The 26,666-nt window shown below is 40.3% G+C and overlaps 1 protein-coding gene across 1 annotated transcript in view; it reads right to left on the reverse strand.

Annotated features, from left to right (window-relative positions):
- Positions 1–22,693, reverse strand: part of drosha (drosha ribonuclease III) — a 113,899-nt gene extending 91,206 nt beyond the window's left edge. Inside the window, exons 1-14 of the mRNA XM_041967612.1 lie at positions 22,549–22,693; positions 21,131–21,977; positions 20,988–21,056; positions 18,107–18,383; positions 17,012–17,153; positions 15,418–15,578; positions 14,437–14,517; positions 13,585–13,671; positions 13,349–13,435; positions 11,252–11,323; positions 10,832–10,913; positions 7,175–7,249; positions 6,024–6,193; positions 2,993–3,117 (exon numbers count right to left, since the gene is read on the reverse strand). Coding sequence (XP_041823546.1) covers positions 2,993–3,117; positions 6,024–6,193; positions 7,175–7,249; positions 10,832–10,913; positions 11,252–11,323; positions 13,349–13,435; positions 13,585–13,671; positions 14,437–14,517; positions 15,418–15,578; positions 17,012–17,153; positions 18,107–18,383; positions 20,988–21,056; positions 21,131–21,975 — 2,273 coding nt within the window. The 5' untranslated portion in view covers positions 21,976–21,977; positions 22,549–22,693. The remainder of the gene's footprint in view (positions 1–2,992; positions 3,118–6,023; positions 6,194–7,174; positions 7,250–10,831; positions 10,914–11,251; positions 11,324–13,348; positions 13,436–13,584; positions 13,672–14,436; positions 14,518–15,417; positions 15,579–17,011; positions 17,154–18,106; positions 18,384–20,987; positions 21,057–21,130; positions 21,978–22,548) is intronic.
- Positions 22,694–26,666: the final 3,973 nt, after the last annotated feature.

Here is a 26,666-nt window from a genome sequence, read left to right on the forward strand (position 1 = left end):
GGCGATGAGGAAGGAAGGAAGGGAAGGAAAGGAAAGAGGTGGGGGTGTACTGTGGAATGGAAGAATTATAGAGCTTTAATAACGGGGACTTCATTAGAGACCGAGACGAGGGAATGAGACGGCTTTACTGCCCCGATTATCAGCTCACCACCACCTCCGCACTGAAGCAGCCTCGGCCACAGAGAGACAGAGACAGGAAGAGAGAAAGCTCATCCAGCCTGGGAGGCCCCCTCGTCCCCAATCCGCTCCAATGACCTTTCCACAGATTCGCCGTGTGCTCTCAGGGTAGCACTGCCGTGGCTCTCGCCATTCCCTGCTCAAGTTTTCATTAGCATATGCTGCCTCTTTCTCCCTTTCCTCCCCCTCCTATTATGTTTCTTATCTGAAGCGATACATTTTAGGAAATTTATACAGTAGTCTCTATTATTTAAAAGTTTTGTACATTAAACCATCAAGGAATGAACAGTACTGTTTGGTTGATGCTGATCCTTTAGATGATTAGCCATCAATATCAAAGGTGATTTGGAAATGTCAGTGCTGATGAGCTGGCATCCATGACATCATTTATTAGTCATGCACAAAATACTAAAACTGTTTTCTTTTAACTGTTTTCTGACCACTTTTGGCTGTATACTTTGGATCTCTGCCTTGTTGGAAAGTACAACGCTGCCTGAGGCCAAGATTTTTCTGCAGACTGCCGACTTTCCAAGGATCAGCACCAACCTGATGAATCTCAGCCTTTTCTGGTACTAACAGCTCAAGGCAGAAGCTCCAGCAGACACGGCACAAGGCTGGTTTCCACAGCCAAACAAGCAGGACCGCAAGGCTCACATCGGCCTTTATAAAGCTGAATTGATCATCAATTCTGCGTTCAGATTAAATAAAAACAGACTTGTTTGGACACAGAACTGAAGCTTCTGACAAAAGAAAGAAAAAAAAAATATTAAACTCAATGGACACCATTCTTGTGATTAAGCTCATAGTGGGAATGACACAGTTTGGAAAAAAAGGGCTATTCAGGCTATGTAGAAAAACATCAGGCGGACTGCAGAAGCTCGTTGCCCTGGGGAGGATCCAGCCTACAAAACAAAAAAAATCTGAAACATGTAGCCAAAATGGTCTAGAAACGGCTAACAGAGAGAAAGGCCCTAAAACCTCACACAGCCAAAGATTAGCAGAGAAGTCAATTGTCTGATTGCTGTAACTGCAATTTACGGTTGTCTGCTGATTACTAAGAAAGTTTATTAATAGTTGTGGACATGACATTTTACATAAAAACTGCAAAAATGTTTTCATTAAGATTTAAAACACAGTCTCTCGCCACCTTTTCAACCATAATGAACCAGTTTTGCTGTTTTTTTTTAGTTTTGTTTGCAACTGTAAATTTGACATCATGTGTGCTTACACATACAGACTCCAACCCCAAAGTTAGCCTCAGAGTGGAAAAGGTCTGCTTTCATGCAAATGAGAATCTGACAGCAGCCAGTCATTCTGATTTCTACTCCAAACTCAAGTGCACAAATGTTGTATTTTACAGTCTTTATAATAATTGAGGAAAATGAAAAAAAAAAGAAAAAAAACCTAAACCAAGCGGCCTGGGGATGGATTAGAAAAACAATGGAAGCAAAAACACAGAGCTCGCAAACTGGCAATGTCAGGGAAAAAATGACCCAATCAGAGCGAAGTATGCAAATTAACTGCTCAGTTTTCATCGGTTCAGGCTCAAGAGTAAGTAGAGAATTTGCAGCCATGTCAGTGAGGCATGAATGTGACAGGAATCATGTTCAAACTTAAGCCAGGTTTAGGTTGAAAATGAAAACAACATTTAAAGCAGACAGTGATTTATCTCCTGCTGTTTTCATTTTTTCTACAGCTTTCATATCCTTTACTTTCCTCTCACTCTTATAATCATACTTCTCTCATGTTTAATTTATTTTCTGTGGTCACTCGTACCATCTTCCATCATTCCCATCCCGCTCCCTTCACTTTCCCTGACCTCCGACACATCCTTTTTCTTGCCTCAGTGGTTGTGACTGAGCCGGAGGAGCTCAAGTGGCAGAAACGGGCGTGTGTCCGGTGGGCAGAGTGAAGCGAAGAGGACAACACAGCTTCTTCAGTTTCCTGAGTTAATATATGCCGCTGCTGTGTCCAAGCCTCGCTTTCTGTGGCACTGCTGCCGCCACAATCAACACCGACTCCTGCCCTCGCTACACGCATCATTAGCAGTGATAGGAAACCCCTTCCACTGGTCTCCTACTACTCGTTTCTGCATCAGTTAATGATGTCCCAGTCGGTCCATAAATTTGTCGTCTGCCGCTTTGAGAAGTTTGACATGGTGGTGGGGTGTGTAGGGATGAAAGAGTGGCTAAAATGTAGCAGCAGGGGAAAGGGGACATTAGTTGGAGGGAGGAAGCAAACTAGTTCTTAAATGGACTTCTAATCATCATCCTATCACTGGCATCTTCATCGCTGCCATTTTTTTCTCCCCGGCACATCTTCCTCACTGTTCACAAGTCCACAAGCTTAAATTTAAAGAGTGCTGAAACCGAGGCATACAACGATTTTTGATTGGTGCATGTTGTGGCTCTCATCATCCAAACATTGCCTCTGTAAATTATGCACAAGCTCAGAACGGTATTCCCAGCAGCAGCCCTGTGGCGCGTATGTTGCATTGCTATTCAAGAGACAGAAGTCGCAAGCGCCTGCCGTTGCCGAGGCGCCCCGCGGAAACCTGGGACCTCTGACGATGCATGCGAAAATGTCATGCCACTCATTTTCTCATCCCTCTGTTCCCTTATCCAGCTATCCGTGTAGCTCCCCTCTTCTTCGACATACGCCGCTTTCGTCCTCGACGTCAACACCAGCAGCTCTGCAGTCGCAGTGCCCCGGGAGAACGGCGGTGAATAAGGAGTTGTGAGATGGAGGGAGTTGTAGGCAGATGAGGAAATGATCTGGATATGTGTGGTGGACATGTGTGTGCATGGGATCTTACTGAGGGTCTCCGGCGTAACTGAGCTGAGCAGGCCGGATCCCAAAATGAACGATGATGGGGAAGGTGATGACGTCTGGGTTGAACTGCTCCCTGTCCAGTTGGTCGATGCGCACTGAGCTGGGTTTCTGGGGGAAAAAGAAGAAAAAAAGCGTCAGCACAGTGAGAAATCATCTTACAGTATAAACATATTTAGCCACAAGGCAGCCATCACTCCATCACATGCTGCCAGCAAGTGATATAAATAATCCACACCACAAGGGTCATCTGTCACAGGCATCTAATGAGATGAGGCCCAGATTCTGCTTGTAGCATGAGCACAACAATGATAAAGTGATGTCAGGGATGGCAAGTTAACTTCTGATGCTCTTATCAGGGAGGAGATTGACAAGCAACATGTCCTCACCTGGCTCCCAAATCACAGTTGGCCTGTCAGGCATTTTGCAAGATCAGAGGAAGGGGCTGCAGCATAAGGAATGCTGATATGTACGGCAGATGGCTCGAGGCTCGAGCTCGGGCTCACCTTGATATTAGCTGTGTTAGCTCATCACCACATCCCGCATACAAACTCTGATATGAGAGCACGAGGTCGCCAGCCAACTTTGATTCTGCTTTAAAACAACATAATCAGGTTTGATTGCTACGTACTTGGCCATTTGCCATTAAATGTCCATTGCTCTTTTTACCTTTACTCTAATGTACCATAGCTGATTGGAGGCTGATGACATTTGTGAGCTCATGAGTGGACCGTGTCGCTGTGTGGAATAATCACTTAAGTGTGCCGTGTCTGATTAGTAATTGACTTTCATTTAGAGTAGGTTGAGACTCTGACATGTGGAAAAACATGTGAGAATTTTAAATAAGTCCCAGCAGGTCGATGTGTCTTTCTCATCATTGACCCCCACCCCATTCCCGCTACGTACCTTATAGACAGGTGCAATTATGATGCAACAGTAGTGCCTCAAGCAGGCAGAGGGAAAAAGGCTTAATTTAGAGGTTACCTTATTAGTTTAACAACTATTTGCTTTTGAGACATGGACTTGGATCTCAATGTGTTTTTGGTGCTTGTTCTAAAAAGAAGTGATTCATATTATTTATGTAGATGTATATAAGTTGTTCTTTTTATCCATTTTGCTTTCACTTTATTTTTTTTTTCACTTTGTTTTTTAAAGGCCATAGCGTGAAGCACCTTGTTTTACATGTACAATTCATTGTGCTGCTGTAGGTTCACCCTCTTCAGTTAGAGGTTGATCCTAAAATTGTTTTTCCACGTATTCAATAATATGAACTTGTTAGATTTTATTTTTAATTAATATAAATTAGTAAAATTAAAAAGATTATTAGTTTAACAAAAAAAAATCTGCATTTTAAATGTGAAATCTGTGTTTTTCTCTGTTTAACTGTTAGTATGGACAGATTCTGGACTTGTTTAAATAGTAGTCATTATTTAGTCTTAGTATGATTAGTGTATTGGGTTATTTTTTTTTCTAAAAATAAGAAACATGTTCATCTTTTTTAGTTTTCATTTTCCCCAAACAAGTGAAATCTTAATACGCCCTAATTTAAATGTCAATATCTACAACTAACAAACTTATCTGCATTTTGAAAATGAACGCATTTAAAATTTGATGAAGCAACAGACAAAAAGAAAAGACGTCAAAGAGACAAAGAAAGACAGAAATCAGTCAGCTTATTCACTGGTGACATGTGAGGGTGCCAGGGTGGAGTATAAAAAAGTTTTTTTTAATTTTTTTTTATTTTGAAGGATCAGTCGTGGTTCATCACTTTGTGCCAAACATTATCAAAGAATCATTGAAAAGCTCCAAAAAGTGTCTTTTTTTTTATTATTAGAAAGAACTTTGGTCTTTTTGCATCTAACTTTTAACATCTGACAATTTATGACAACAAGAACGATGGCTAGGTTACCTTCCAGCACCCAGGCAGCACGGCATGAGAAACTGTCACATTGCCATGATCAATGTAGCCACACGGACTCAGTAGTACCTCCAAAAAGCAGTTTCACTCAGAGAAATCCAGCACTGCATCCTGCACTCAGCCGGCTTTTATACCATCCAATGTAAATCAGGAGTGCATCTGTGTCCATGACATGGATGTGTGACATGATGAGCATCATTGATGCAGAGATGGAAATTGGAATTTTTTTTTGGAAGGTCCAGGACTGCATGTCTTCCAACAACATGGTTTCATACACACAGAGTGTGAGTACAACTAGCTTTCCTGCAGTCCAAATCTGTCTCCTGTTTGAAATGTATAGAGTGTCATGAAGAGGAGAACCACGAAACAACAACCAGGGTTGTAGCGCAACTAAAATCTTGTTTTAAACAAGAATGGACTCTAAAATAATCAGTATTCCCCAAACCATTAAACACATTGTGTTACACATGTATTGGTAAACATATTTCTACTCCAACTTGGGAGTCTTTGGAGTGTTTCTGCATCAAATTTGTTTCTATTTGTTAAATATAAGAACATTGATAAGATTGTAAAAAAAACTAATCCTTTACGTTGAATATTTCTTCAGTTTAAAAAAAAGTCCCAAACATTTCTGGAAATGAGGAGTGAATATGACCTTTATAGTAGACAATTTCTGATTGATAGTGTGATTTTAATTTTAGGTCCAGTGATGGAGGACTGTTGGAATTCATAACAGCAACAATCCTGTCCTGTCAGTGTGAGTAGTTGACTCAGTAACTCACCCACACCAAAGATTACACAATCACATTCACTCTTTATATGCAACCTCTTAGCTGGCAAAGACATTTTCACCTTTATCCAGACACAATTACTGTGTACATCCTTTAAAATATGGGCCAGATCAGAAGGTCAACCGGCTTCATCGTGACATAAAAGCTTTCAGCCTCAATGGTGGTGATGACACCGAATACCCTTGGGGATAATAGGTGAGGTTTCTCATGTCACATGCTAACAGGGACAGCTTCATTCCTGCAGTGTCAGGGTTCAGGGCAACATAACGTCCTTGGAACGTCAAAAGAAGCAGCTGTGGCGGCCTTACCATGCCCGGGTTGGTGACGATCATGCCCTTACACTCCTCTGCATACTTCTGCCATTCCAGTTGCTCCCACTGTAGCATGTCTGCGATCTCCTCCTCAGGGACCAGGGGCTTGTTGCTGCGTAGCAGGTAGAGCAGCACCTGATGCATTGACAGCACCTCCTTCCCACCGTCTGAAATAATTAACAAACACATACATGTATATTTCAGGCAATCAATTATTTTGCTTTTCATTGGGACAAGGCCAAAGATGCTACTGGAGATTCTTCCCCACCAACCTACACACACACGCACACCCACACACACACAAGCATCTCATCTCTATCACCTCAGTTTTTCAACCAGTCTTATACACTGTGAAAATGTCACCATGCATCACAATCGCATTGTTCAGGACATGCACAGGTGAACACAGGCACTAAAACAAGGTTCAGATACGTGAAGTCACATAATGTTACGCCTATAAAAACATTCTGATCCGTATTACAAAAAACAGAAAGAAGCAGACACGGACAGAATGCATGTGCAGAGGAATACAGCCCAGCATGAGCTTGCAAGCGGCCCGGTCTCACGCACTCAGCTTAATAGTAACTCATGCAAAATTGATTGACATCCATTTTAAAAGAGTTCAGCTGGAGAGACTTGCAAAAACCCACAGCGCTCTCAGTCCTGGAAGCATTCAGTCAAGTAACTTTCAAACCCACCATCATGCTCTCAGTGTAGCCCCATGTTTCCTTTATCTCACTTCCTCTTTACAGATCACATCAGAAACGTTGGGCTGTTTTTGTACTTTTGTAAAAAAGAAGTGGATAAGTGTCTGGGGCTGACTAAATTGGGAGAGCTGGGAGAGAAATTGTTCGCTGATGGTAGGAAGGTAGGTGGCATGTCAGCCATAAGAAACACTGGCTAAACCACAGTGCACCAGCACCATCAAGTGCTTTAAAGATGAACTCCACGCAGCTGAACAAAAACTCAGGCCTCAGGTTTGCCCATTTGCCTATAAATCACAGCCAACATCAGGATATAAAAAAACGCTTTGAGGAAAAAAAAACAACTTCTGGTTGTCCCTTTTATGTATTACAAGAAAACATGAGCATACGGAGCATCAGAGTGGGATAATGTACAAGCTGTGTACAGGTTGTTCTGAGTCCTACCAGGTAAGAATCTGACAAAACGGGGCATGAAATGGAACCGCTGACATCCGTAGGTCTCGTCATCAGAGTCAGGACCTGAAAGAAAGGGCAAATGTAGTACCGTCACAATTAAATTGTACTTGAATTTTTATTACAATGAAATCTTTTTTATGCAATATGAGACACAAGGAAAATGTACTTTTAAAAGAAGAAGTCTATGTTTTACTCATTAAGTTTTTATAAAAGAAAAACGTCCACTGGTCCTCATCAGGATGTTATATTACACCGTCATTATCTGACAAAATCTAAGTCAAAATGGAGAAGAGGTGTCTGAAAAACAAATCCACCACCGTGATTCAACAGCACGTTGAACCATCTTTAGCAACAATAGCTTGAAGTACCGGTATATGGTTTCTACCAGATGTCATCAGTCTCTCACGTGGTTGTGGAAAAGATTTGGTCCACTGTTGTTTACAAAACTATTTGAGTTCTTGAAGATTGCAGCAGTTGTTTATGCAAAGACAGAATTTTAATTGTGTTGAAATCTGGACTTTGACTGGACCAGTGATTCTGTTATTTTTCAGCCTTTCTGTTATGGACTTGCTGCTTTGTTTGGGATCATTGTGCTGTTGCATGACCCGGTTTCAGCCAAATGTTAGCTTTCAGATAGACAGGCCCATATTTGTTTGTAAAATTTGGCATACAGAGGAGTTTGTGTTCGACTGAATAACTGCAAAGTGTTCAGGTCCTTTGACTGCAAAACGAGACCAAACCATCAACACTCCACCACCGTGCTAGACAGCTGGTATGAGATGATATGCTGATATGTTTTGTTTTTTTTTTCCAAATGTGCTGCTGTGCACTATGACCAAACATCTTCATTTTGAGCTCATCTGTCAAAAAGACACTATTCCAGATATTTTTTATTTTGTTCAGATACAGCTTTGCAAAGCCAAGCTAGCATTTTCTTTATAGAGAAAGGAGGTTTTCTCCAGCAATGCTTCTAAACAACCTACACTTCAGTTTTTTTCCCTCCTAATCTTAGTGTCATTAACTTTTAACATTTACCGTGCCAAGTCTGAGGTTTTGTTGTAGCTTCTCTGAGCTGAACTTGTTGGGACGTCCACTCCCTGTAGGATTTGTAATTGTCTTGAATGTTTTCCACTTATGAATAATCTTTCTCACTGTGGAATGATGGTTTAGAAATGACCTTTTAACCCTTCCCAGACTGACAGACAGCAACAGTTGCTTCTCTATACTGCAGATGCCTTTCCTCCTTGGCATTGAGTTAACATACCTGAATGCTTCAGACCTGCAAACTGTCAAAACTCCTGCTTTGATAGAGCCTCACACACTGATGATAATCAATTAATTCAGTTCATTTGGTAAGCAACACTTGACTTAATTTCAATTACCGCTTTCACATACAGCTTCTGCATTTTTGCTAAGTTTTTAATTATAATGTCCTCCTCATACATAAAACTTTAAGAAATTACACTTTATTTCCAGAGTATTGATTAGAGACTTTTCTTTGGCTTTTACCAAAACATGCTAAACCACTAGAAAAAGCCATTAGCATTTACATTCTGAAGTAGAGTTTCCAAATTGTGCAACCACATATGTCAGTCATTTCATAAGGGGGTCATCAAACAAACCCCCAAACAAAGCTGTGATGGGATGGCAAACTGGTGTAGTGGGCGTTGGTCAGATGGCTCAGTAAGTGGTCTGCAATTAATATTTACATTTAACTTTTTGCTGTCTTTGCTTTTCTGGATAATTACTTGTTCTGTGGTAATTAAAAGGTTCTCTGACAGCAGGCTTGCTCGCATCACACCAGGAGTTCCCAGGCAACGACATAGCGGTCACATTTTTGCTTCTGCTGCACAAAAGCTCCCAAAAATGAACTATTATTATCTTCTGAATGACTGATTATTGAGTGTTCATTTTTGCCCTTTTGAAGAGAGATGAATGTTTGTTAAGAAATTTTACACACACTAACATTTTCTATAAAATTTGAAGAAAATAATTTAAAAAAATAAACTTGTTCCTGGTTCTAAATGTTTTACCATCAGATGATTTTAAGTTATTCATAAAGATAAGAAAGACAAAGAAGACAATCTGCAGTTTTCTTGCAGACGCTCGCTCCATTGAGCTGTCTGTGCTGGCTTCGCGTGTAAATGAGCACCCTGAAGCTTTTCCTTAATAAATCATGATGGTACTCAAACTGGGTCGGGACCAGGTTAACAGATGCATCACTTTCAACATGTCACCAGTCTGAACCGATGCAGTCATATTCACTGATGGTCATTCATAACTTGGCTTGTGATCTGCTTTTCAGAGGAATCCTATAACACAGTTGTATTATCAAAAAAACGCTGCTGTGTGAAGTGAAACCCATAACACAGTCCTCTCTGTCAGGCATTGATTATGCATCAATTATTTATGCCATGTAACAATCATTTGGAAAACATGAAGTTGTCATGAACCATTGTTAAAAAAAACTGCTTTGAGATTGTAGGAGTCTTTGCGCAGCTCGTAACTTTTCAAGGTGATTCCTTTTCCTTTTTCTCTCCACACTGCAGGAACTGTGGTGAACTGTAGTTCATAGACCTGCTTTCATGGGTTTTTTTTTTAAGCTTCTATTTCAGAAAAGGAGCTTTTTAAGCATGAAGCAGTTGTACAATGCTCGGCTAAACATAATTCAACATGCAAAGAAAAAGCTTTTTAAGATGTACTGTCGGTTTGGTGGATTTTCTGGACCCCGTAACTCTCAAATACCCCTTTCCAATCAATACAGCTCCAATGTTTGTTCCAAGCTGGTGGTAAAGCCGGTTCTAAGTTGGTTCCAGCTAAAAAAAAAAAGGGTTTAGTTTTCTACAGCCAAGGGGTCTCTACAGAGCGACATCATTGCATCACTTTAAACATCTCTTCCACCACGTTTGATCCGTCCTGAGTGGTCGGAATTTCTGTGAAGGACCACAGAGCAGGGAGACGGTATATCTTCAAAGAAAAACCAGATTAAAGTGTTTGAGTCATTTTCTCAAAAAATAAATGTCTTAATTCCACCAGCTAAGTTTTAAAACACTATTTTAAACATAGGTTTGTGTTTGTGAAGGTTCTCTGCAAAGCAGACCAGTGTTTCCAAACTCTATTTATAATTTCCTTCTGTGGATTAATAAAGTTTTTTTTTTCATTTAAAACTGCCAACAATGTTAATAAACACTGTTAAATAACATTAAACTGCTTAAAAATTCAGCTGCAAGTGGTGATTGTGATTGAAGCTCTATGTCACTCACTGTTCAGCATAACTGGGGATAAAAAACATTAAACATGCGGGAAAATGTAAAGAACACTAAGCTTAAGTTTTTCTGCTGTTGCTTCAACTTCACATTAATATTGCAGCTCAGTTTTTTATTTTTCTGTCTTAAATTAAACAGATTAAAACGCAACACTTGCTCTGAATTTTTAAACATAGCAGTTTTTAAGTGTTACTGGTGTGATGGTGTCCATAACCCACCCCAAAATTAGTATTATTAGCACCAGTTTTCCAGGACTGGAACCAGATTTTTTGTGATAAAAACTTAAAAAACTACTTGAAAATCCAAACGCTCTGTGTACTGTTTAGTCCAAATGTTCCTTCTAACTTCTATTAATGACTCCCAGATTAAAGTATCATACCTGTCAGGTTCCAGTCATACAACTCAAGAATATCCTGGAACAAGTAGGAAGCAAACAGCTCCAGCCCTCGGATACAGTAGTTCTGGACATGAGAGAGAAAGCAACGACATGTTGGCATGAAGTCAAAAGCACACCAGCACACACTTCCTTCATGTAGATATGACCGATAAGTAAATCCAGCTTTCTAACTTTATCACATAAGCCGTCTTATCGATGCCATCAACTCCACCGGGTCGAGAGGAAGTCCTTTTCCCTCTTTTAAAAGGATTAGCACCTTGACTCACCCGAGCACTGAGGTGTAAGAGCTACATGCAGCTCAGCTGTGCTCAGACTCAGCCGTTCCAGATAAAAACAAAGTGGGTGAGAAAGGGGACCAAAAAAAAAAAAAAAGAGCAGGAGATAAAGTGGTGTTTTACTGACCTCTGGTGCCATCTCCTCTATGAAGTGAATGGTGTAATCTATGTTGAAGCGGATCACACGGCACAATGGAATCTGCAGTGATGAAAGAAGCAAAGGACGAGGAGAAGAAAGGACAGATCGTCTCATTACCACGGCGATTAGCAGAGGTTACAGTTTTTCAAATAAACTCATTAAAGCTCTTTTTTTTTTTAGCTAGCTTATGAACGTATGCATGTACGGAAACTGTATGTAAAATTGTGTAACCCACCCCCCCCTCACACACATGAGAGAAGTTCACCTGACTCACGAATTAAGTAACGGAAATCGTGCTTTATAGATAAGCTGCTCTTCTGTGTTTAATCTTTCTTGTTACACGGTCTTTGTTGTCAGAGCGCGGGGTCTGTTTTAAGAGATTAACCTGGGAGCCCACATTCACTCTTGCCCATCCCAGCGTCTAACTAGCGGGGGGCTAATATCTCCATGCTCTCAGGTTCCTAATTCCCACAGTCATGAAGAGTTTACCCCTGCCTTTTAACAAGGGTTGCCTAAATTACCCAGTTCAAATCATGCCTAATCCTTAGGGCTCTTTTCGAGCTAGAAGGGTATTGATCAAGAACTCTATTATTCAGATATGAGGGAAAGATGCACATACTTACACACATGTGGGTACATTTTCTAAAAGCAGAGTCTGGTGATTCCCTGTTGATTTCTTGCTCCTTTTAAAGCTCCTCTCTTGGGATAAAAGTCAGGCATAGCTCAAATGGCTACAGGAAGAGAGGCTCATTTTTAAATCGCAACCTCTCTAATGTTCAACAGCCACTGATGGGCCTTCAAAAGGGATGGAGAGGACTCTGTGACAAGGTCAGCACAGTGAGAGGGGAGCACTTTGTCCAGTCTACAAAGACGTCAATCCAAAGCCAAATGCCAGTTTGAAGTTATTTTTCAGGGAAAGTGGAGCTAAAGGGGAAGTTTTCACTCAGACACTGACAAAAAATATATATAATTTGCCCAAACAGGTGTGCAGAGGACAGCATCCTATGATGGACAGCATCCTGTTTGTGTGGAGGAAGGTAAGAGAACTGATGGTGGCTTTGACTTACAGAGAGAGAAGAGAGCTCACAGTGAGCTTGGGTGGGATACCGGGACTAGGCTACATGGCTGATCTAATAAAACTATAACTTCTCATACAACATCTTTCATCTCTTAATTAAATATGAATTAATCTGACTCATTCTTTAAGACAAATTCCAGAGAGATCTAACTGTGAGGTGAAACTGAATGAAACAGGAAGTCTTCCTACCAACATGGCCAACAAAAAAAAGTGGCTACTGAGAGAAGAACAGTGCTTAGCTTTCTGATTCTGATCCATCAGCCAACAGCAGATGGATCACATGAAGGTCCAGATACATCTCTCAGGTCCTGTGTCAGATCTTTGGATTATTTTTCTCCTTATTTCTTTAAGACATCACCTTCACATTCTGTTCATAGTAGATAGTTTTTTGGAACTCGCACTTCTTTTGTCCTTCACTTGTCCAGTTGTCTTGATATTTTAAGAAATGCGAGCTTTCAGGTAATAGCTCTTTGGGAATCACATTGTTGGAACAGAAACATTATTTTATGCCTCTCAAACTGTGACATCTGTCGTATTTTCTTATATTTGTACCAAAACCATTTGAATAAATTATGTGTTTTTCTGACAAGCTGCTGGTAACAAAGTCCTCAAAGATGTAAGTTAAATAGGTTTTTGCTAATTTGTTATGTGTGGACACAATACACGTTAGATGCCGTTCTAATTTGAATAATTCAGAGGTCAGTGATAGATGACAGGCCTTCCTCTGAATGTGATCAGCTCTGAGTAAGTGAGCTAAATGCGTTAAAAAGCAGCCAGTTCTAAAATGTAAAGAAAGTCTGGCTGTTTGGAAGGAAAAAGAATGAGGGGGTGGTTCAAGACTTCTGTACAGTTCCATAAAAAAAAATGAAAAAGTATGAAAAACAAAGCATTACTGAGCAAAATAAGTGAACAATGACTCCCACTCTTACTGTCAGAGATTACAAACTACTGTGGTGTAAAATTCATAGTTTCCTGCCTCTATGGCTACCGGCTGAACTCGGGCTTACACTGGTGAGAGGTGTGTGGGAGAAAAGAGAGAAGCCCTCAAACAGGTACTCGTGGTCATCGTACTCAATCACAGTCGGCCTATCAGTCTGCAACAGAAAACACAGAAAGGCAGAGAGCCGTAAATGCAAGCACATGAAACATCTGAGCTCCTGGATTGCATTCGGTGTTCAATTTCACTTCATGATGTTATAAAGAAGTAAATTTCAGGGTCTTAGCAAGAGGGACAGAGTCCTACCAGGAAGTTGGTGGGAGGAGACACAGTGATCCTGTAGTGGAACACTTTTCCTGCATTGTTGTTCATTAGACGACATGGTTTCACAGGCTGGAAAAAAAAACAAAAAAAAACCCACACACACATTTTATCACTCACTGGCCTGTTGATTTGATTGAAAAATATTGTTTTTCTCCTCCACAGATCAATGCACTCATGCAGGAGGATTAAGTGAATAAAAACATCATTTCCATGCTTAAATCAGTATAATTGTGCTGCTTATGCACAATTGAAACCAACAAAAACAAACAATTGACCAACATTCTTCAGGACACACAGCCAATTAGTGAACTAATCGACTAGCAAGAGGGCAAGACTTGCTTATTTTTCTAATTAACGTCAAATTTAAAATGGAAAGTGACCTTAAAGTAATATTTACATCCCTGCAGAAGAAAACACTAAGTAAACATCTCTAACAGTCATTCACCAGCCGTCGTCTTGATTGTGAATTTAACACCACGCCAAATACTTCCTGTAGGGGACCTCACCCATTCAGGATTCAGACTAAGGCAGGACTTTTGTTAATCCTTATTGGGAATTAAAACCTTTAATTGTGGTTAAAATGTGTTACAGAGTCAAATAAGGAAAATTACTGTTTAAAAAAAAAAAAAAACACAGTAAACTCTAAGTTATAAAAATAATAAAGATGCCACATGTCCATTTAGGACAATACAATCTCACTTATTGCCCTTTAATCCAGTAGAAAGTGGACTCTGGAGTGGAGAATACACTTAGACTGAGTAAAATTATGTCCTTGGCCCTGTGTGGCACAGCGTCAAGGTTATAAAAGGGTGATTTATTCACAGCGTGTCATACCTCCTCTCCTGGGTAGATGCTGTGGCGGATCCCCGTACGTCTGGCCTTGGCACTGCACTTACACAAGGGACCATCATTCATCTGGACAGAAAGAAAATACGTAAATCAGACAGCACTGCTTCACTTGCTATGTGTAACACCAGAGCAGCCGCGCAGCATTTTCCATCTCTAAACTGCAGGCTGCTGACCTTTATTTTCCTCTCCTGGTCTTTGAAGCTCTTCTTCTGTGTAGTTGTCTCCGTGCAGTGTTGGAAACAACCTCACACTGAAAATGTTCTCCTCCAATTTCCATTTCACATTTGATCAAAACAACAACAGCATGGAACATTTTTTATAGGGCTGCACAAATCTGTACAAATTTCCCAGTTTGATTCATGCCTCATATGTTCATTCTTACATCCTTGGTCTGATATTATTGACATTTAGTGAAACAAACATAAAACTTTAACATTGCAGATTATAAATCCTACTTTGAAAATATGATTTAGCTAGGTTAGCAACTTGCTACCCAGTTACATTGCACAGGCATTGTGGAAACAACTTGTCTGGAAATACAACAGGGAAAGTCTCATACGTTATCCTGTGGTCAGCTGTTTTAGTTAAAAAGGTTGGGATGCTGTATTATTTTACAGATGTAGTGGGGTTGCCCTGTACATCCAACAGGGGGCTGCATTGGCCAGCACTTATGAGATGCTTGGTTATCCAAATGTTTGAGTGTTATTTAGCAGGATGCTCTACCTGCAACAGTATTACTTAGTGTGTGAATCCATGTATGAAAGAGAAATTAGCACTATATATATAAAACCTTATTTTAAGCTGAGTTTTATATAACATGTAGTTAATTTACCTTGAAGTGTGATCACAGGGAAAGCACATCAGGAACAGATTCAAACTGATCTATTTTTTATGCCTTGATGCTTTGTCAGAGCTGTTTAAGTGCAAAAAACAGGACGATCTGTTCCTTTGTTAAGCCAGACCAACCTGTCCTGGGTCGTTGTACCACAGCTCTTCGTGCAGCCGGTCGGGATGAGCCTTCTTCCTCTTGATCTCGGCAATGACATCAAAAACCTCTGAGTCAGAGCTGCTGGAGCAGCTGCTTCCTTCTCCATCTGACTCGCAGTCTGACCCACTGCTGCTGTCATCTGAAACCAAAGTGCAGAGAGGTCTTTAATCACCGGAAAGTCGCAGGGCTTCCGTAAGCTGGAGCTAGTCGGCGGGTAAGCTCCCATGCCCGAAAGTGCTCTCACAGCGTATTCCACAACATAAATTCTTTTTAAATCAATGTAACTAAATGCTGTGATCACCCAAACTGTGCTGACAGCACAGAAAAGTTTTATATCTGTTATCTAATTTGCATTTATTTATTATTTCTCAGGACGAATTAACAGTTTACACCCAGTTACTGCTCCATCTTTTAGATTCATTGTTTTAGCATTCTTGTTCATTAAAATTTTAATTATCAAACCTACTGCAAAAAAAAGAGGCCAGCTGTCAGTGTTGACTCTCATTTTGTTTCCTCCTTGGCACCAAATTAAGGATAAAAATTACCATTCAGCTGAATGGTTTGTAGCTCTCTCAGCTAAGCAGGTTCTTCAAGTCTTATCAGCATTTTAGCTCAAGTACTAGCTTGTGAAATCAGAGCCCAGATCTTCGAAACTGAGCAAATACAATCTCCCTGAGTGAGATCTGGAGTTGAAAAATTCTGTCCTAAAACTCACAAACCGTTTATCTCACATGCACTGCTGGAAGGACAGCAACTCTTCATGCACATCAGTAACAAAGGCTGCTGTTTCCTGGTTGTTGCACGTCACTAAAATAAGTTTCCAGAAGTCACACAACTAAAAGATACAGGTTACAGATCAAGAACCGAACACTCCGTGTGTGCAAAAACTTATAGTTATCATTGTGAGAATTAAACTAAAATAATGTCCTTTAGACAAAATAATTTCCTTCAGTTTTAATCCTTTTTCATCTTAGATATTAAGCACTCCTGAAGCCAATTTTTTAAACTGCAAGAGACAAAGAAAATAACCCGAGGGTGCACAGTACTCCAGAAAAAAAAAAGAGAAAATCTCTAATTACACGTCAGACTTTCTTGTCAGGGATCTGTTAGAGCACTAAAACCTGATACCTTTTGAGAGTTAAGTAAATTATACAACTGCTGATGGGATGTTTGCTATCAGCAAAGCAGAAGCAAAGAGTCTTGACTTTCCATTTCCAGGGTACATTGAATACAGAATGATTTGAAGCCGAAATTGGATGGAGATCAAAAACAGAGAGGCTGGATATTCCACTCTGAATTGAATCTGTGACGAACCAACACCCTGCAAATCTCAGCAGCTCACATAATGATTTTCTAACTTATGAGACCCCAAACAAAGTACAAGAGTTATGTTTTTTTTGTGTGTGTTGGCAGTAACTTTAGACACCCAAATATATTCTCTCAAACACACAAAAGAAAGTAATTTGATAATAAATCAACTTCAAAAGGACCAGATACATCAAGAAAATTTTGTTTTCAAAAACTGCAGCAGCAATTTAAAGGTTTAAATATCACTAAAGCAGGCCTACGTACCTGGATCCTCATCCAGTTTGGTCTTAGGTGGATCCCATTTGGGTCGAACAGCCTTGGCTCGCTCTTGCCTCCTTCCCAGTTCTTCTTCAAAGCGCTCGTAGAGATCACGCAGTTTACTGGTGCCCACAACTGTGGAGTCTCCCTGAAAAAAGCAGTTCAAATATAACACCATATTCTGTAAGCCACTCCAGTTGTTTTAAATGGAATAGGACAGATACAGACAGAAAGGACTGATTTCATGATCATGATTCTGAACATCATTTGGAATTTTTTTGTGAACGTGCAACAAAAAATAAGTAGGAAACTTAAAGAGCGCTGTGGAGGATGATGTGAGTTTCAAACCAAGAGGCAACAAGGATGCTGGAAAACTTCATATGTGAGAACAGACGTACAAGTTTCTTTAAATTGCTCGCAAATCCAGCCATTCTATAGGTCAGTCGATTAATGAGAGCCATAACAGCTGACTGAGACTTTGAGTGCTTTACCAATGCCGCAGAGAGACTCATGAAATTTGATTTTGAAAAATGACAAAACTTAATTATGTCACTTAAAGGAAAAAAATCGTCTGCTTCTGAATGCCATTAAACAGGCATATTTAATTATTATGCTTTCAGATTCACCACATTAACCTTCAGTCTCATTGCTGATGCAATTCTACACCCTTTTAGACTGACTTTATTAACAGACACTCAACAGTAACTTCAATGAATGGGTCAAGACATGGCTAAATCTGTTTGTGAGGGAGGCCAAAATGTAAAGTTGGGTTCCATCTCCACATTTACAGGCACTTTAGTTTTACTGAAGGACAAAGCAGGCACTTGCCAGAGTGTGTCATCTGAATAGAGAAAAAAAAGTCAATGAGACACCTGAGAAGCATTTCAGAAGGCAGGTGTGATTTGTGAATCTTTGCTTAACTGAAAAGCTGAAGTACAATGTGTTAGAAAGAATCTAATTTCACATACAAGTCCACACAAGGAAAGTTGGCTGTGTTGGCTAATTTTTTTGTTATATCCACAAATGGTACAAAGCAAGAAGAAGAAAAACTGATGACTGAACATAACACAAATACATTTAAGACAAAAGCATCAACAGTACCACTTGATCCATGGGGTCATTGGAGTAGTAGCTCTCGGCATGAGTGCAGCGAATCCAGGCAGGTTTCAGCATCTCATCCTCTTCTTTTTCTTCATCCCCTTTCTCCTTCTCTCTTTCCCGGTCCCTGTCCCGCTCTCTGTCACCTAAGACCTCTTCAGAGTCACGGCTCCTGGCGGAGGAGTAGCTGCGATCTCTACTCATCCCAGAGGAGCCCTCTGACCTCCGGTCCTTGTCCTCCTCCCAGCGACTCCGTTTTCTGTCTCTGCTTGTCGAGCGGCTACAAATAATAAGGATGAAAGACAAAATTAGTAGAAAAAAAGAGGTGAAGTCTGACTTTCTATATGCAAAGATTTCATATATAGGAAGCTTGTTTGTCAACTTTTGCTCACACAAAGAAAATGGGCACCAAATGGCAATGAAAAGTAACATGACACAAGGATGTTAGTTTCTCATTGAGCCAACAGAACATTTAAGCACTTAACGTCAACCTCACCACCGAGTCAGACGGTTTAATCAGTGCTGCTGGATTTGAGCCATCTGATCAAATGGCTTCAATTTTATACAAATTGTATATAAAAATGTCAACATACAGTTGAGACAGTCTGATTGGCTAAAAGTGAAGAACCAATCAGGTAGCTCCTCCTGCTGAAAACGTGTAAACTTGCAGTCTGAAAGTAAAGTTTTGCATTATTAAAATAAAATGGCTTCATGCCAATATAGGCATACCATCCAAAAGTAGTGACTGACCAGATACGGTACGTCTCTGCACTAGGTTAGATGCTACGCCTCGATATCTGGTCGATTCAGTCTACCATCCACCAGCAGATGTGCCCCTGACAAGCCACACTGGAGTGTGACATATTAAAGATAATAATGCCAATGGTACACTTTCAATAACAGCGCTCAAAACACTAGTAAAGTACAAAGCCTTCACATTCCTTATCTTTGATCATTTTATGAACAGTGCGGAACAGATGCGCTTGAAGTGAAAGAATCACTTCCATCATATTGTTGTTGGATTGTATAAGTTTTTGTTTGTAAAATACATCAATAAATCATTATCAGATCCTAAAAATGTATAAACATAAATGTATAAATTCAAATTAACCATCAAAAACAATAAGACAACTGAGCTGTCCAGTAAATTAGCTGTAAATTATGACAATTATCTACAGGTAAAATATTTCAGCAATTCAACTTAAAAAATGAAACTATTATATAGACTCATTATATGCAAAGTCAGATATTTTAAGCATTTATTTGTTATCATTTTAATGATTATGGTTTACAGCTGATGAAAACCTAAAAATCATTATCTCAGAAAATTAGAATAGAGTGAAAAGGTTCAATGTTGTAGCCTCTAAGTGCCACACACTTATCAGCTACTTAATCCAAAACACCTGCAAAGGCCTCCAGAGAATTTAAATGGTCTCAGTTAATTTCAGCAGAATTGACAATCATCGGGAAGGTTGCTGACCTGACAGTTGTCCAGAAAGCCATCACTGACACCCTCCACAAGGGGCACATGGCTCATATGTGGTCATTTATAGTCGTATTTGCATTTTTATCCTTGTTCTTTATTTGTGTGATTTTTATGCTTTTTTTCTCTTATGCCAGCTGTTATGTGCTGTTATGTTGTTTTTAAAGTGCTTTAGAAATAAAATGGTATGGCATAAAGAGGGAAAGCCTCAAAAGGTAATTGCAAAAAAATGGATGCTCTAATCAAAGCTGCATCAAAGCACAACAATAAAAAGTTGAGTGGAAGGGAAAAACGTGGAAGAAAAAGCTGCACAACCAGCAGGGATGACCACAGCCTGGAGAGGATCCTCAGGAAAGGGCCATTAAAAAATGTAGGGGAGCTTCACAAGGAGTGGACTAAGACTGGAGTTTGTGCCTTGAGAGCCACTACACACACTATGGATCCTGGACATGGACATGCTGTCCGTGTTTTTCCTCTTTCGACTGCGGTTCTGATTTGAAACACAAGGTGTCATTGTTATTTATTTTGCCTTTAAGTCCAGAGTCAATGTAGCCATCTACCAGGAGATTTTAGAGCATTTCATGCTTCCTCCAGCAGAAAAGCTTTTTTGAGATACTGACTGTATTTTCCAGCAAGACTTGGAAGCTGCCCACACTGCCAAAAGAACCAAAATCTGGTTCACTGACCAAGGATTACTGTGCTTGATTGGTCAGCAAACTCTCCTGACCTGAACCCCATAGAAAATCTATGGAGCATTGCCAAAATATAGATGAGACACATGAGACTGCAGAAGGCCGTTTTGAAGCATCCTGGTCTTCCACTACACCCCAGCAGTGACACAGACTGATAACATCCATGCCACACTGTATTGAGGCAGTAATTCATGCAAAAAGGGCTCAAACCAAGTACTGAGTTCATATGCATGACTATACTCTTCAGATGGTCAACATTTCTGTATATAAATCCTTATTTATTGATTTCATGTAATATTCTATTTTACTGAGATTTAGATTTTTTGGGTTTTCATAATCTGTAAGCCATAATCATTAAATTGATAACAAATAAATGCTTAAAATATCTCACTGTTAATGTAAAAAGTCTTTAATATATTAGTTTACCTTTTTAATTTGAATTACTGAAATAAATAAGTTTCACATGATTTTCTAATTTTATGAGTTTCATATAGTCAGTAACTGTATACCAACAATAAAGCAAAACTATTGATCATTTTACAAGCTTGGCACTAATTAGAAAGTTAGAGATTTAGTATGCTGTACAGTTTCTTCAGTTTAGATTTTGAGGTTGGGAAAAACTAATGACATGTTTTAAGAAACAAATGTTTCAAGAGGCTTATTTGGGATCAGTGTTACATAACAGTTTTATAAAACAAAAACTGTGTACCTTCGGGGCCTTTTCCTGTGCCTGTCAGGTGACTGGGATCTCCAACTTTCTCTGTGACGATACCTTTCTCTGTAATAAAACACCAAGTCAGAAGAAAGGCATGTAACTGACTGATTCGACACAGATGAGCGCTGTCTGTGTACCTGCTTCGATCCCTGCTCCTGTGTCTGGGGGGGGTCCGCCCTCTGTCATATTCAGACCTGTACCGTCCGCCCTCTGGTCTGCTTCGCCTATCTGGACTTCTCCCACGGTCTTTTCTCTCCCCAGGAAACTCCATTTTGGGCCTCTCACCATGACCACTGTAGCCATAGCCCTTCTGCCTGTGGTCATCATTGCGGTACCCTCTTTCAGGAGACCTCCTGTTATCCATGGGCTTCTCATACTTGTATTGCCCCCCATGCCTAATGTTGTGGTCTGGCTGAAATGGGCTGGGGCTCTGGGTATAGCCAGGGCTGAAGGTTGGAGGGGGGAAAGGAGGATGGGGAGGATGGGGGTAGTTCATGGAGTATGGAGGGTAGCTCATGGACTGAGAGGTAATTGGTGGAGGCATGGGTGGGTGGGGTATTGGGGGTGGGGGCACAGGTGGCATCATGTAAGAGTGGTAGGAATTCTGAGCAGACACCGGGGCTCCTGGAGTGGGACCACCTGTTGAGCTGGGCAAAGGAGGAGGTGGGAAGTTAGGTGGTGGCTCGGGGAAGCCTTGTCGGGCAGGGGGCTTTGGGAAAGGTGGGCGCACTGGGCACTGGTTAAGAGAATTGGGGGTTTGGGATGGTGCTGGAGGAGGGTACTGCATGAAGTCAGGGTGTGGAGGCAGGTAGTTTCCATGGTAGCCTGAACTGGATGGAGTCTGTGGATCATAATGGTAGGCGGGCGCTGGAGGCTGAGGAGGAGGTGGCCTCAAGTTGATAGGTCGGTAGTTTTGAGGGGATCCATGCTGGCCTGGGGGCATCCCTCCTCTGGGACCCCCACGATCATGATGAAAAGACATGACTGCAGAAAAAGATTAATTACTTGTTTCAGCTCCCCCAAACATGAATTAAATACACCCAAAACTAAATGGACCCACGAGAAGGTTTTATTTTACAATAGTTACTTTAATAACTTTGAAAGTAATTATGCTTGTATGCAACACCGTGGTGTCAGGCTTGAATTTCAATTCTTTAAAAATGTTCAAAATAAAATAAAATAACTGATGATTTTGTACGGATACCTCTTCGTACATTTCTTTACCTAATTACTGCCCTTAGAAACTCTTTATGTTTACACGTAAAAGAGCTGTGGCGTGCATCGATTAAGCAGTATACTCCAATTCAAAGCTGAACATTAGCTGAATTGACGTGAGCTTCAACCGCTAACAAGGTACCTAGAGCAGCCGTCATTTCCAAAAACATAAAAAACGGCAAAGCAAATTAAAGACACACTCGAGTTTATTGTTAAATGTGAACTTTGACGGGACTGAGTCATTATTTGTATCCATTGGCTTTAACACAGACAGCTAGCTCATGCTTGTAAGATAGCTAGTTAGCCAACGCCGTATATCACGATATAAGGAAGAAATTACCCTCAAACGTTGGGGAGACTTTTAGCAGAGGTGTATCCGTCGGTAAATCCCTCCTGGTACGTATTCTACAGCCACTTCAGTTTAAATGGCATTAAACAAGACATATGTGAAGATGTGATGTGCCTTAGCTTATGGCGTGCCTGTGTTTCTAGTCGGAATGGTTGAAGAGAGGAACACGAGTGGACCAATCACATCAGCGATGTGACTGTTAACCAATGAGGGGTTTTCAATGGTAACTAAGCAACAGAGGACTTCTTTTTCCCCTCTTAGCGTATGTCACCATTTCGAACAACCAATACATATTACACGAAATATAAAGTGATGGTCAGCCTGATTTTATATTCTCTAGAAAAATGAATAGAAGAAACACATTAGAGCGTATGTTTCAATAATTAATACAGTCAGAGTACAAACAATAAATAAATAAATAGGATTAGTTTTTAAATGTTTTGATAGTTTTAACTATACAGCCTAAGTTATGAGCCACATATCATTTATTTATATACTGCCAAGGAATAGCTGATGCTATGTCTGTATATTGAGATATACAGTGTAAAAAAAAAGGGAATTGTAGAATTTCTACTAGATATTTTCCATTTAGGCTGGAAGTCAATTTTTATTATTATTTTAAGTAGTCTCGAGGAATAGCCTTACTGGCTTCCTGAGGGACATTTCAAAGTTCCTCTTTGGATGTTGGCCTACGTCCCACACTGCTTCAATAATGTTGAGGTCCAGGCTCTGGGAAGGAGTCATCACCCCATAAACTTGTACGAGACTTCCAGTCCACTTCTTGGGTCATTTAGGAGACCTCAGCCTTTTCCTTGTTTCTCTTTCTTAAGAATGGCTCCTTGACAGCCACCCTTCCACAGAGACTATTTCTGATGAGGTTTCAGTGAACAGTAGATGGATCAACTGAAGGTCCAGATACATCACTCAGGTCATTTGTCAGATCTTTTTCTATTCCTATTACATTACTTTCAGACACTGTTCATCTGCCACTGCTAGTTTTTTAGGCTTGACATTACTTTTAGTCCTCCATTTGTCCAGTTTTGTCAGAATACAAAAATAATATTTGATGTGCATTAAACTGCTATCACTGGTACTTTGATACATGCATATAAAGAAATGGAAAAAATTATGTATTTCTAGTTAGATACAATTTAAAATGGGCTCTTATTGCTTATTTTCTTTTATGCTTGAATAGGTCAGCATGAATTGGCTGAATAAACACACACACACACAAACCAAATAACTTTTTCCTGTGAAAATGGTCAGGTTGAAGGGATGAAGAGATGAGTAAAAAAAACAGCCAATGTAATAATAATAATAATAATAATAATGTATGAATAAATAAATAATAAACAAACAAAAATATAAAGCAGTGAGGGGTGGTTCAGATTTCAGACTGTATTTGTCAGGTGTTAGATACAATTTTGATAGAGCCAATATGTTCTTAGATTTATCTTATCTTAGCTCTTAATATACTGATTTTCATACTTAAATATTTTGAATCTATGTCCTTCTGTCACAATTCCTCTAGATGGCAGCAAAGTATTTATTTTCTGATATTGTAATATATCATGACTGTGGTGACATTACCATGGAAACATAATTTTCTACATGATTCAAATAGCAGCATCCGTGCACATTTAAAATGGTACATTTATTTCTTAAGGCTAAACCACTGTGTTCTTACAGCAGCATTGGAATGGTGTTTGGCTTCTGTCCATGCAACCTTTTAGTTATCACTCTAAGGACTCCCTTAGACTTGTGCTCTGTATCAAAACAAGCCATCCCAGAAGATGTTGCCCTGAAAAAATGGCCCACAGCTTTCAATTTCTATGTGTCGTTGCTTCGTTTTTAAGAAGTTATGCTAAGCACGTTGTTGACGGATGAATCAGTGTCAAAGAGCGAGGTCAAGCTGCTCAGGCCCACACAGTTTGCTTGAAGGAAACACCTACATTCTGACTACTAATCCAGGGAGATTGTGTGTAAAGTTATTTAATGCTACTTAGAGCACTAATTATGATATCCTAACAGCATGAATGTTTCGTTCATTGTTCAAATCAAATTAACAAAATATTTATTTATATAGTTTCATATAAAATAAAAGACCTGATAGTTTGAAGCTTTGAAGATTTTCAAATGAAAACGTTTGTAAAGAGAACAAAATGCTGGTTCGAGCATCAATGTTTGGACCTGGACTCTGTGCGGAGTTTAACATGTTCTCCCCGTGTGTGAATGGGTTCTCTCCAGGTACTCTGGCTTCCTCTCAGCGTCCAAAGACTTAACTTGTAAAAGTGCAATTTCCAGGTGATGACTCCTGCTGTGCTGCTTTGTTGACGCTTCATGCTTTGTTCTCCCTTCTGCTCGCATTTTTCTTTTTTTTTTATCTTTACTAGCAAGAAATTTAGAAATAAGGACTCCTGGTCACTCATAAATCGCTGGAACAAATATATGTTTTGATAAATTTAGTCGATTGTCATCTGAGGCCTTGTGGAATGATGTCTCCTAACCCTGCAGTATCAGTGAGCTGCACTGAGTGTGAGCAACTTTCTTTGAGGATAACACAGCTGGAGAAGAAGATTGAAACCTAACAAGGCATTCGTGTGAATGAAGAATTTATTGATTGTGTTACAGCTTCTGTACAAGCTACTGAGTTGTCAAATGGATTAAAGGTCCCATATTGTGCAAAATTCACTTTTTAATGGTTTTGGAACAGTCATACTGGTCCCCCCGCATGTGTAGGAGACCCGTAAGTGTGAAACTCTTTCAGGCGCTCTCTCTCCCCCCTGCTCCACCTCTAGGGAAGTAAGCGCTGAAATGAGCTTGTTTGAAAGCGTGTACGTTATGACGTCATAAGGGACAAATACCACTCCCCACAGAGCGATGGACCCGTCTACCGGCTCTCAAAGCCCGCCCTCTAAAAATCACCTAGCGCCCAGTGTTTTTCCCTCTTCGGCAACCCTCGTTAGCGGACATGGCTAAGCGACAGAAGCACTGTTCTGTTTGTGGCTGCATAAATGAACACGAAAACGTTTTTTTACTTCCATCCACTGAACCCACGAGGACTGAGTGGATTAATTTTATTTTTGGAGGAAATGTACCCGGAAAACTTCCAAAGGTTTTGCATGTCTGTGGCCAGCATTTCAAAGAGGACTGTTTCCACAACATGGGGGCATGGAAAGCAGGCTTCGCCAACCGTTTGAAGCTGAAGCCAGGTTCAATACCAACTGTCCGTGACACAGCTGGAGAGGTAAGAGCTGGCAGTTATTTTATCGTTTCGGCCTTATTAGTCTGATAGCTTGAAAATATATTAACCTGTCAATCACCTCATGACGGGCGATGCGATGGGCGGAGCCAACAGCTGAGCTGCTCCACCAGGGTTCCGCCCACCATAAATGGCACATTTCTGAAGCTGCTAAAAAGAGGGAGGTGAAGAGAAGCCGCTGCACTCAAACTGAGGGTCGATTTGTCCATACCATGGCGGAAATATTTCATTTAGATATTAATGAATGGTCTCAGATTGGGAATAAAGTGTATAATATGGGACCTTTAAGTCAAATCTTCACACGTGTGGGCATGTCAGATGTGGAGCCTCCCACTACAGACCTGGCTGATACACTTCCTTGGATGTGTTCAAATGACACTGGAATAGCTGGGGAAGATCCCAAACCGGACGGTCAGACAGATTTCTCCTACTGAAACAGAGTTGGTGCCAGACCAAAGTCATCGACCCCAGCCAGAACCTGGTCTGATGTTGTTCATTGCAGAGTTAAATCCAACAGGAAATTTAAAGCTCCAGCACTCACTCCACCACCTGAAGTCTCACTGCATAAAAAATATATGTTGACTCATATTAAAATTAATGATTATGATTGTAATGCAAGGATCAATTGCAAAAATTGGAGGAAAGGCCAAAATTCCACTAACAGGAGGACTAGAGATGCTATCGGCGCCTCAACACTAAAAGAAATAGACACGGTTCTGATTGGGGACTCTGTAACAGCACGTGAGAATGACAAAGACGGAAAATCTAACTTTTCCTGATACATCAGTCAGGGAACTGATAGAGAGCTTGCCAACAATTCTGTCTTCACATCCAGATGGTATGAAGA

Source organism: Melanotaenia boesemani, chromosome 18 (genome assembly GCF_017639745.1).
Source record: "Melanotaenia boesemani isolate fMelBoe1 chromosome 18, fMelBoe1.pri, whole genome shotgun sequence".
In the NCBI taxonomy this organism is placed as follows: domain Eukaryota; kingdom Metazoa; phylum Chordata; class Actinopteri; order Atheriniformes; family Melanotaeniidae; genus Melanotaenia; species Melanotaenia boesemani.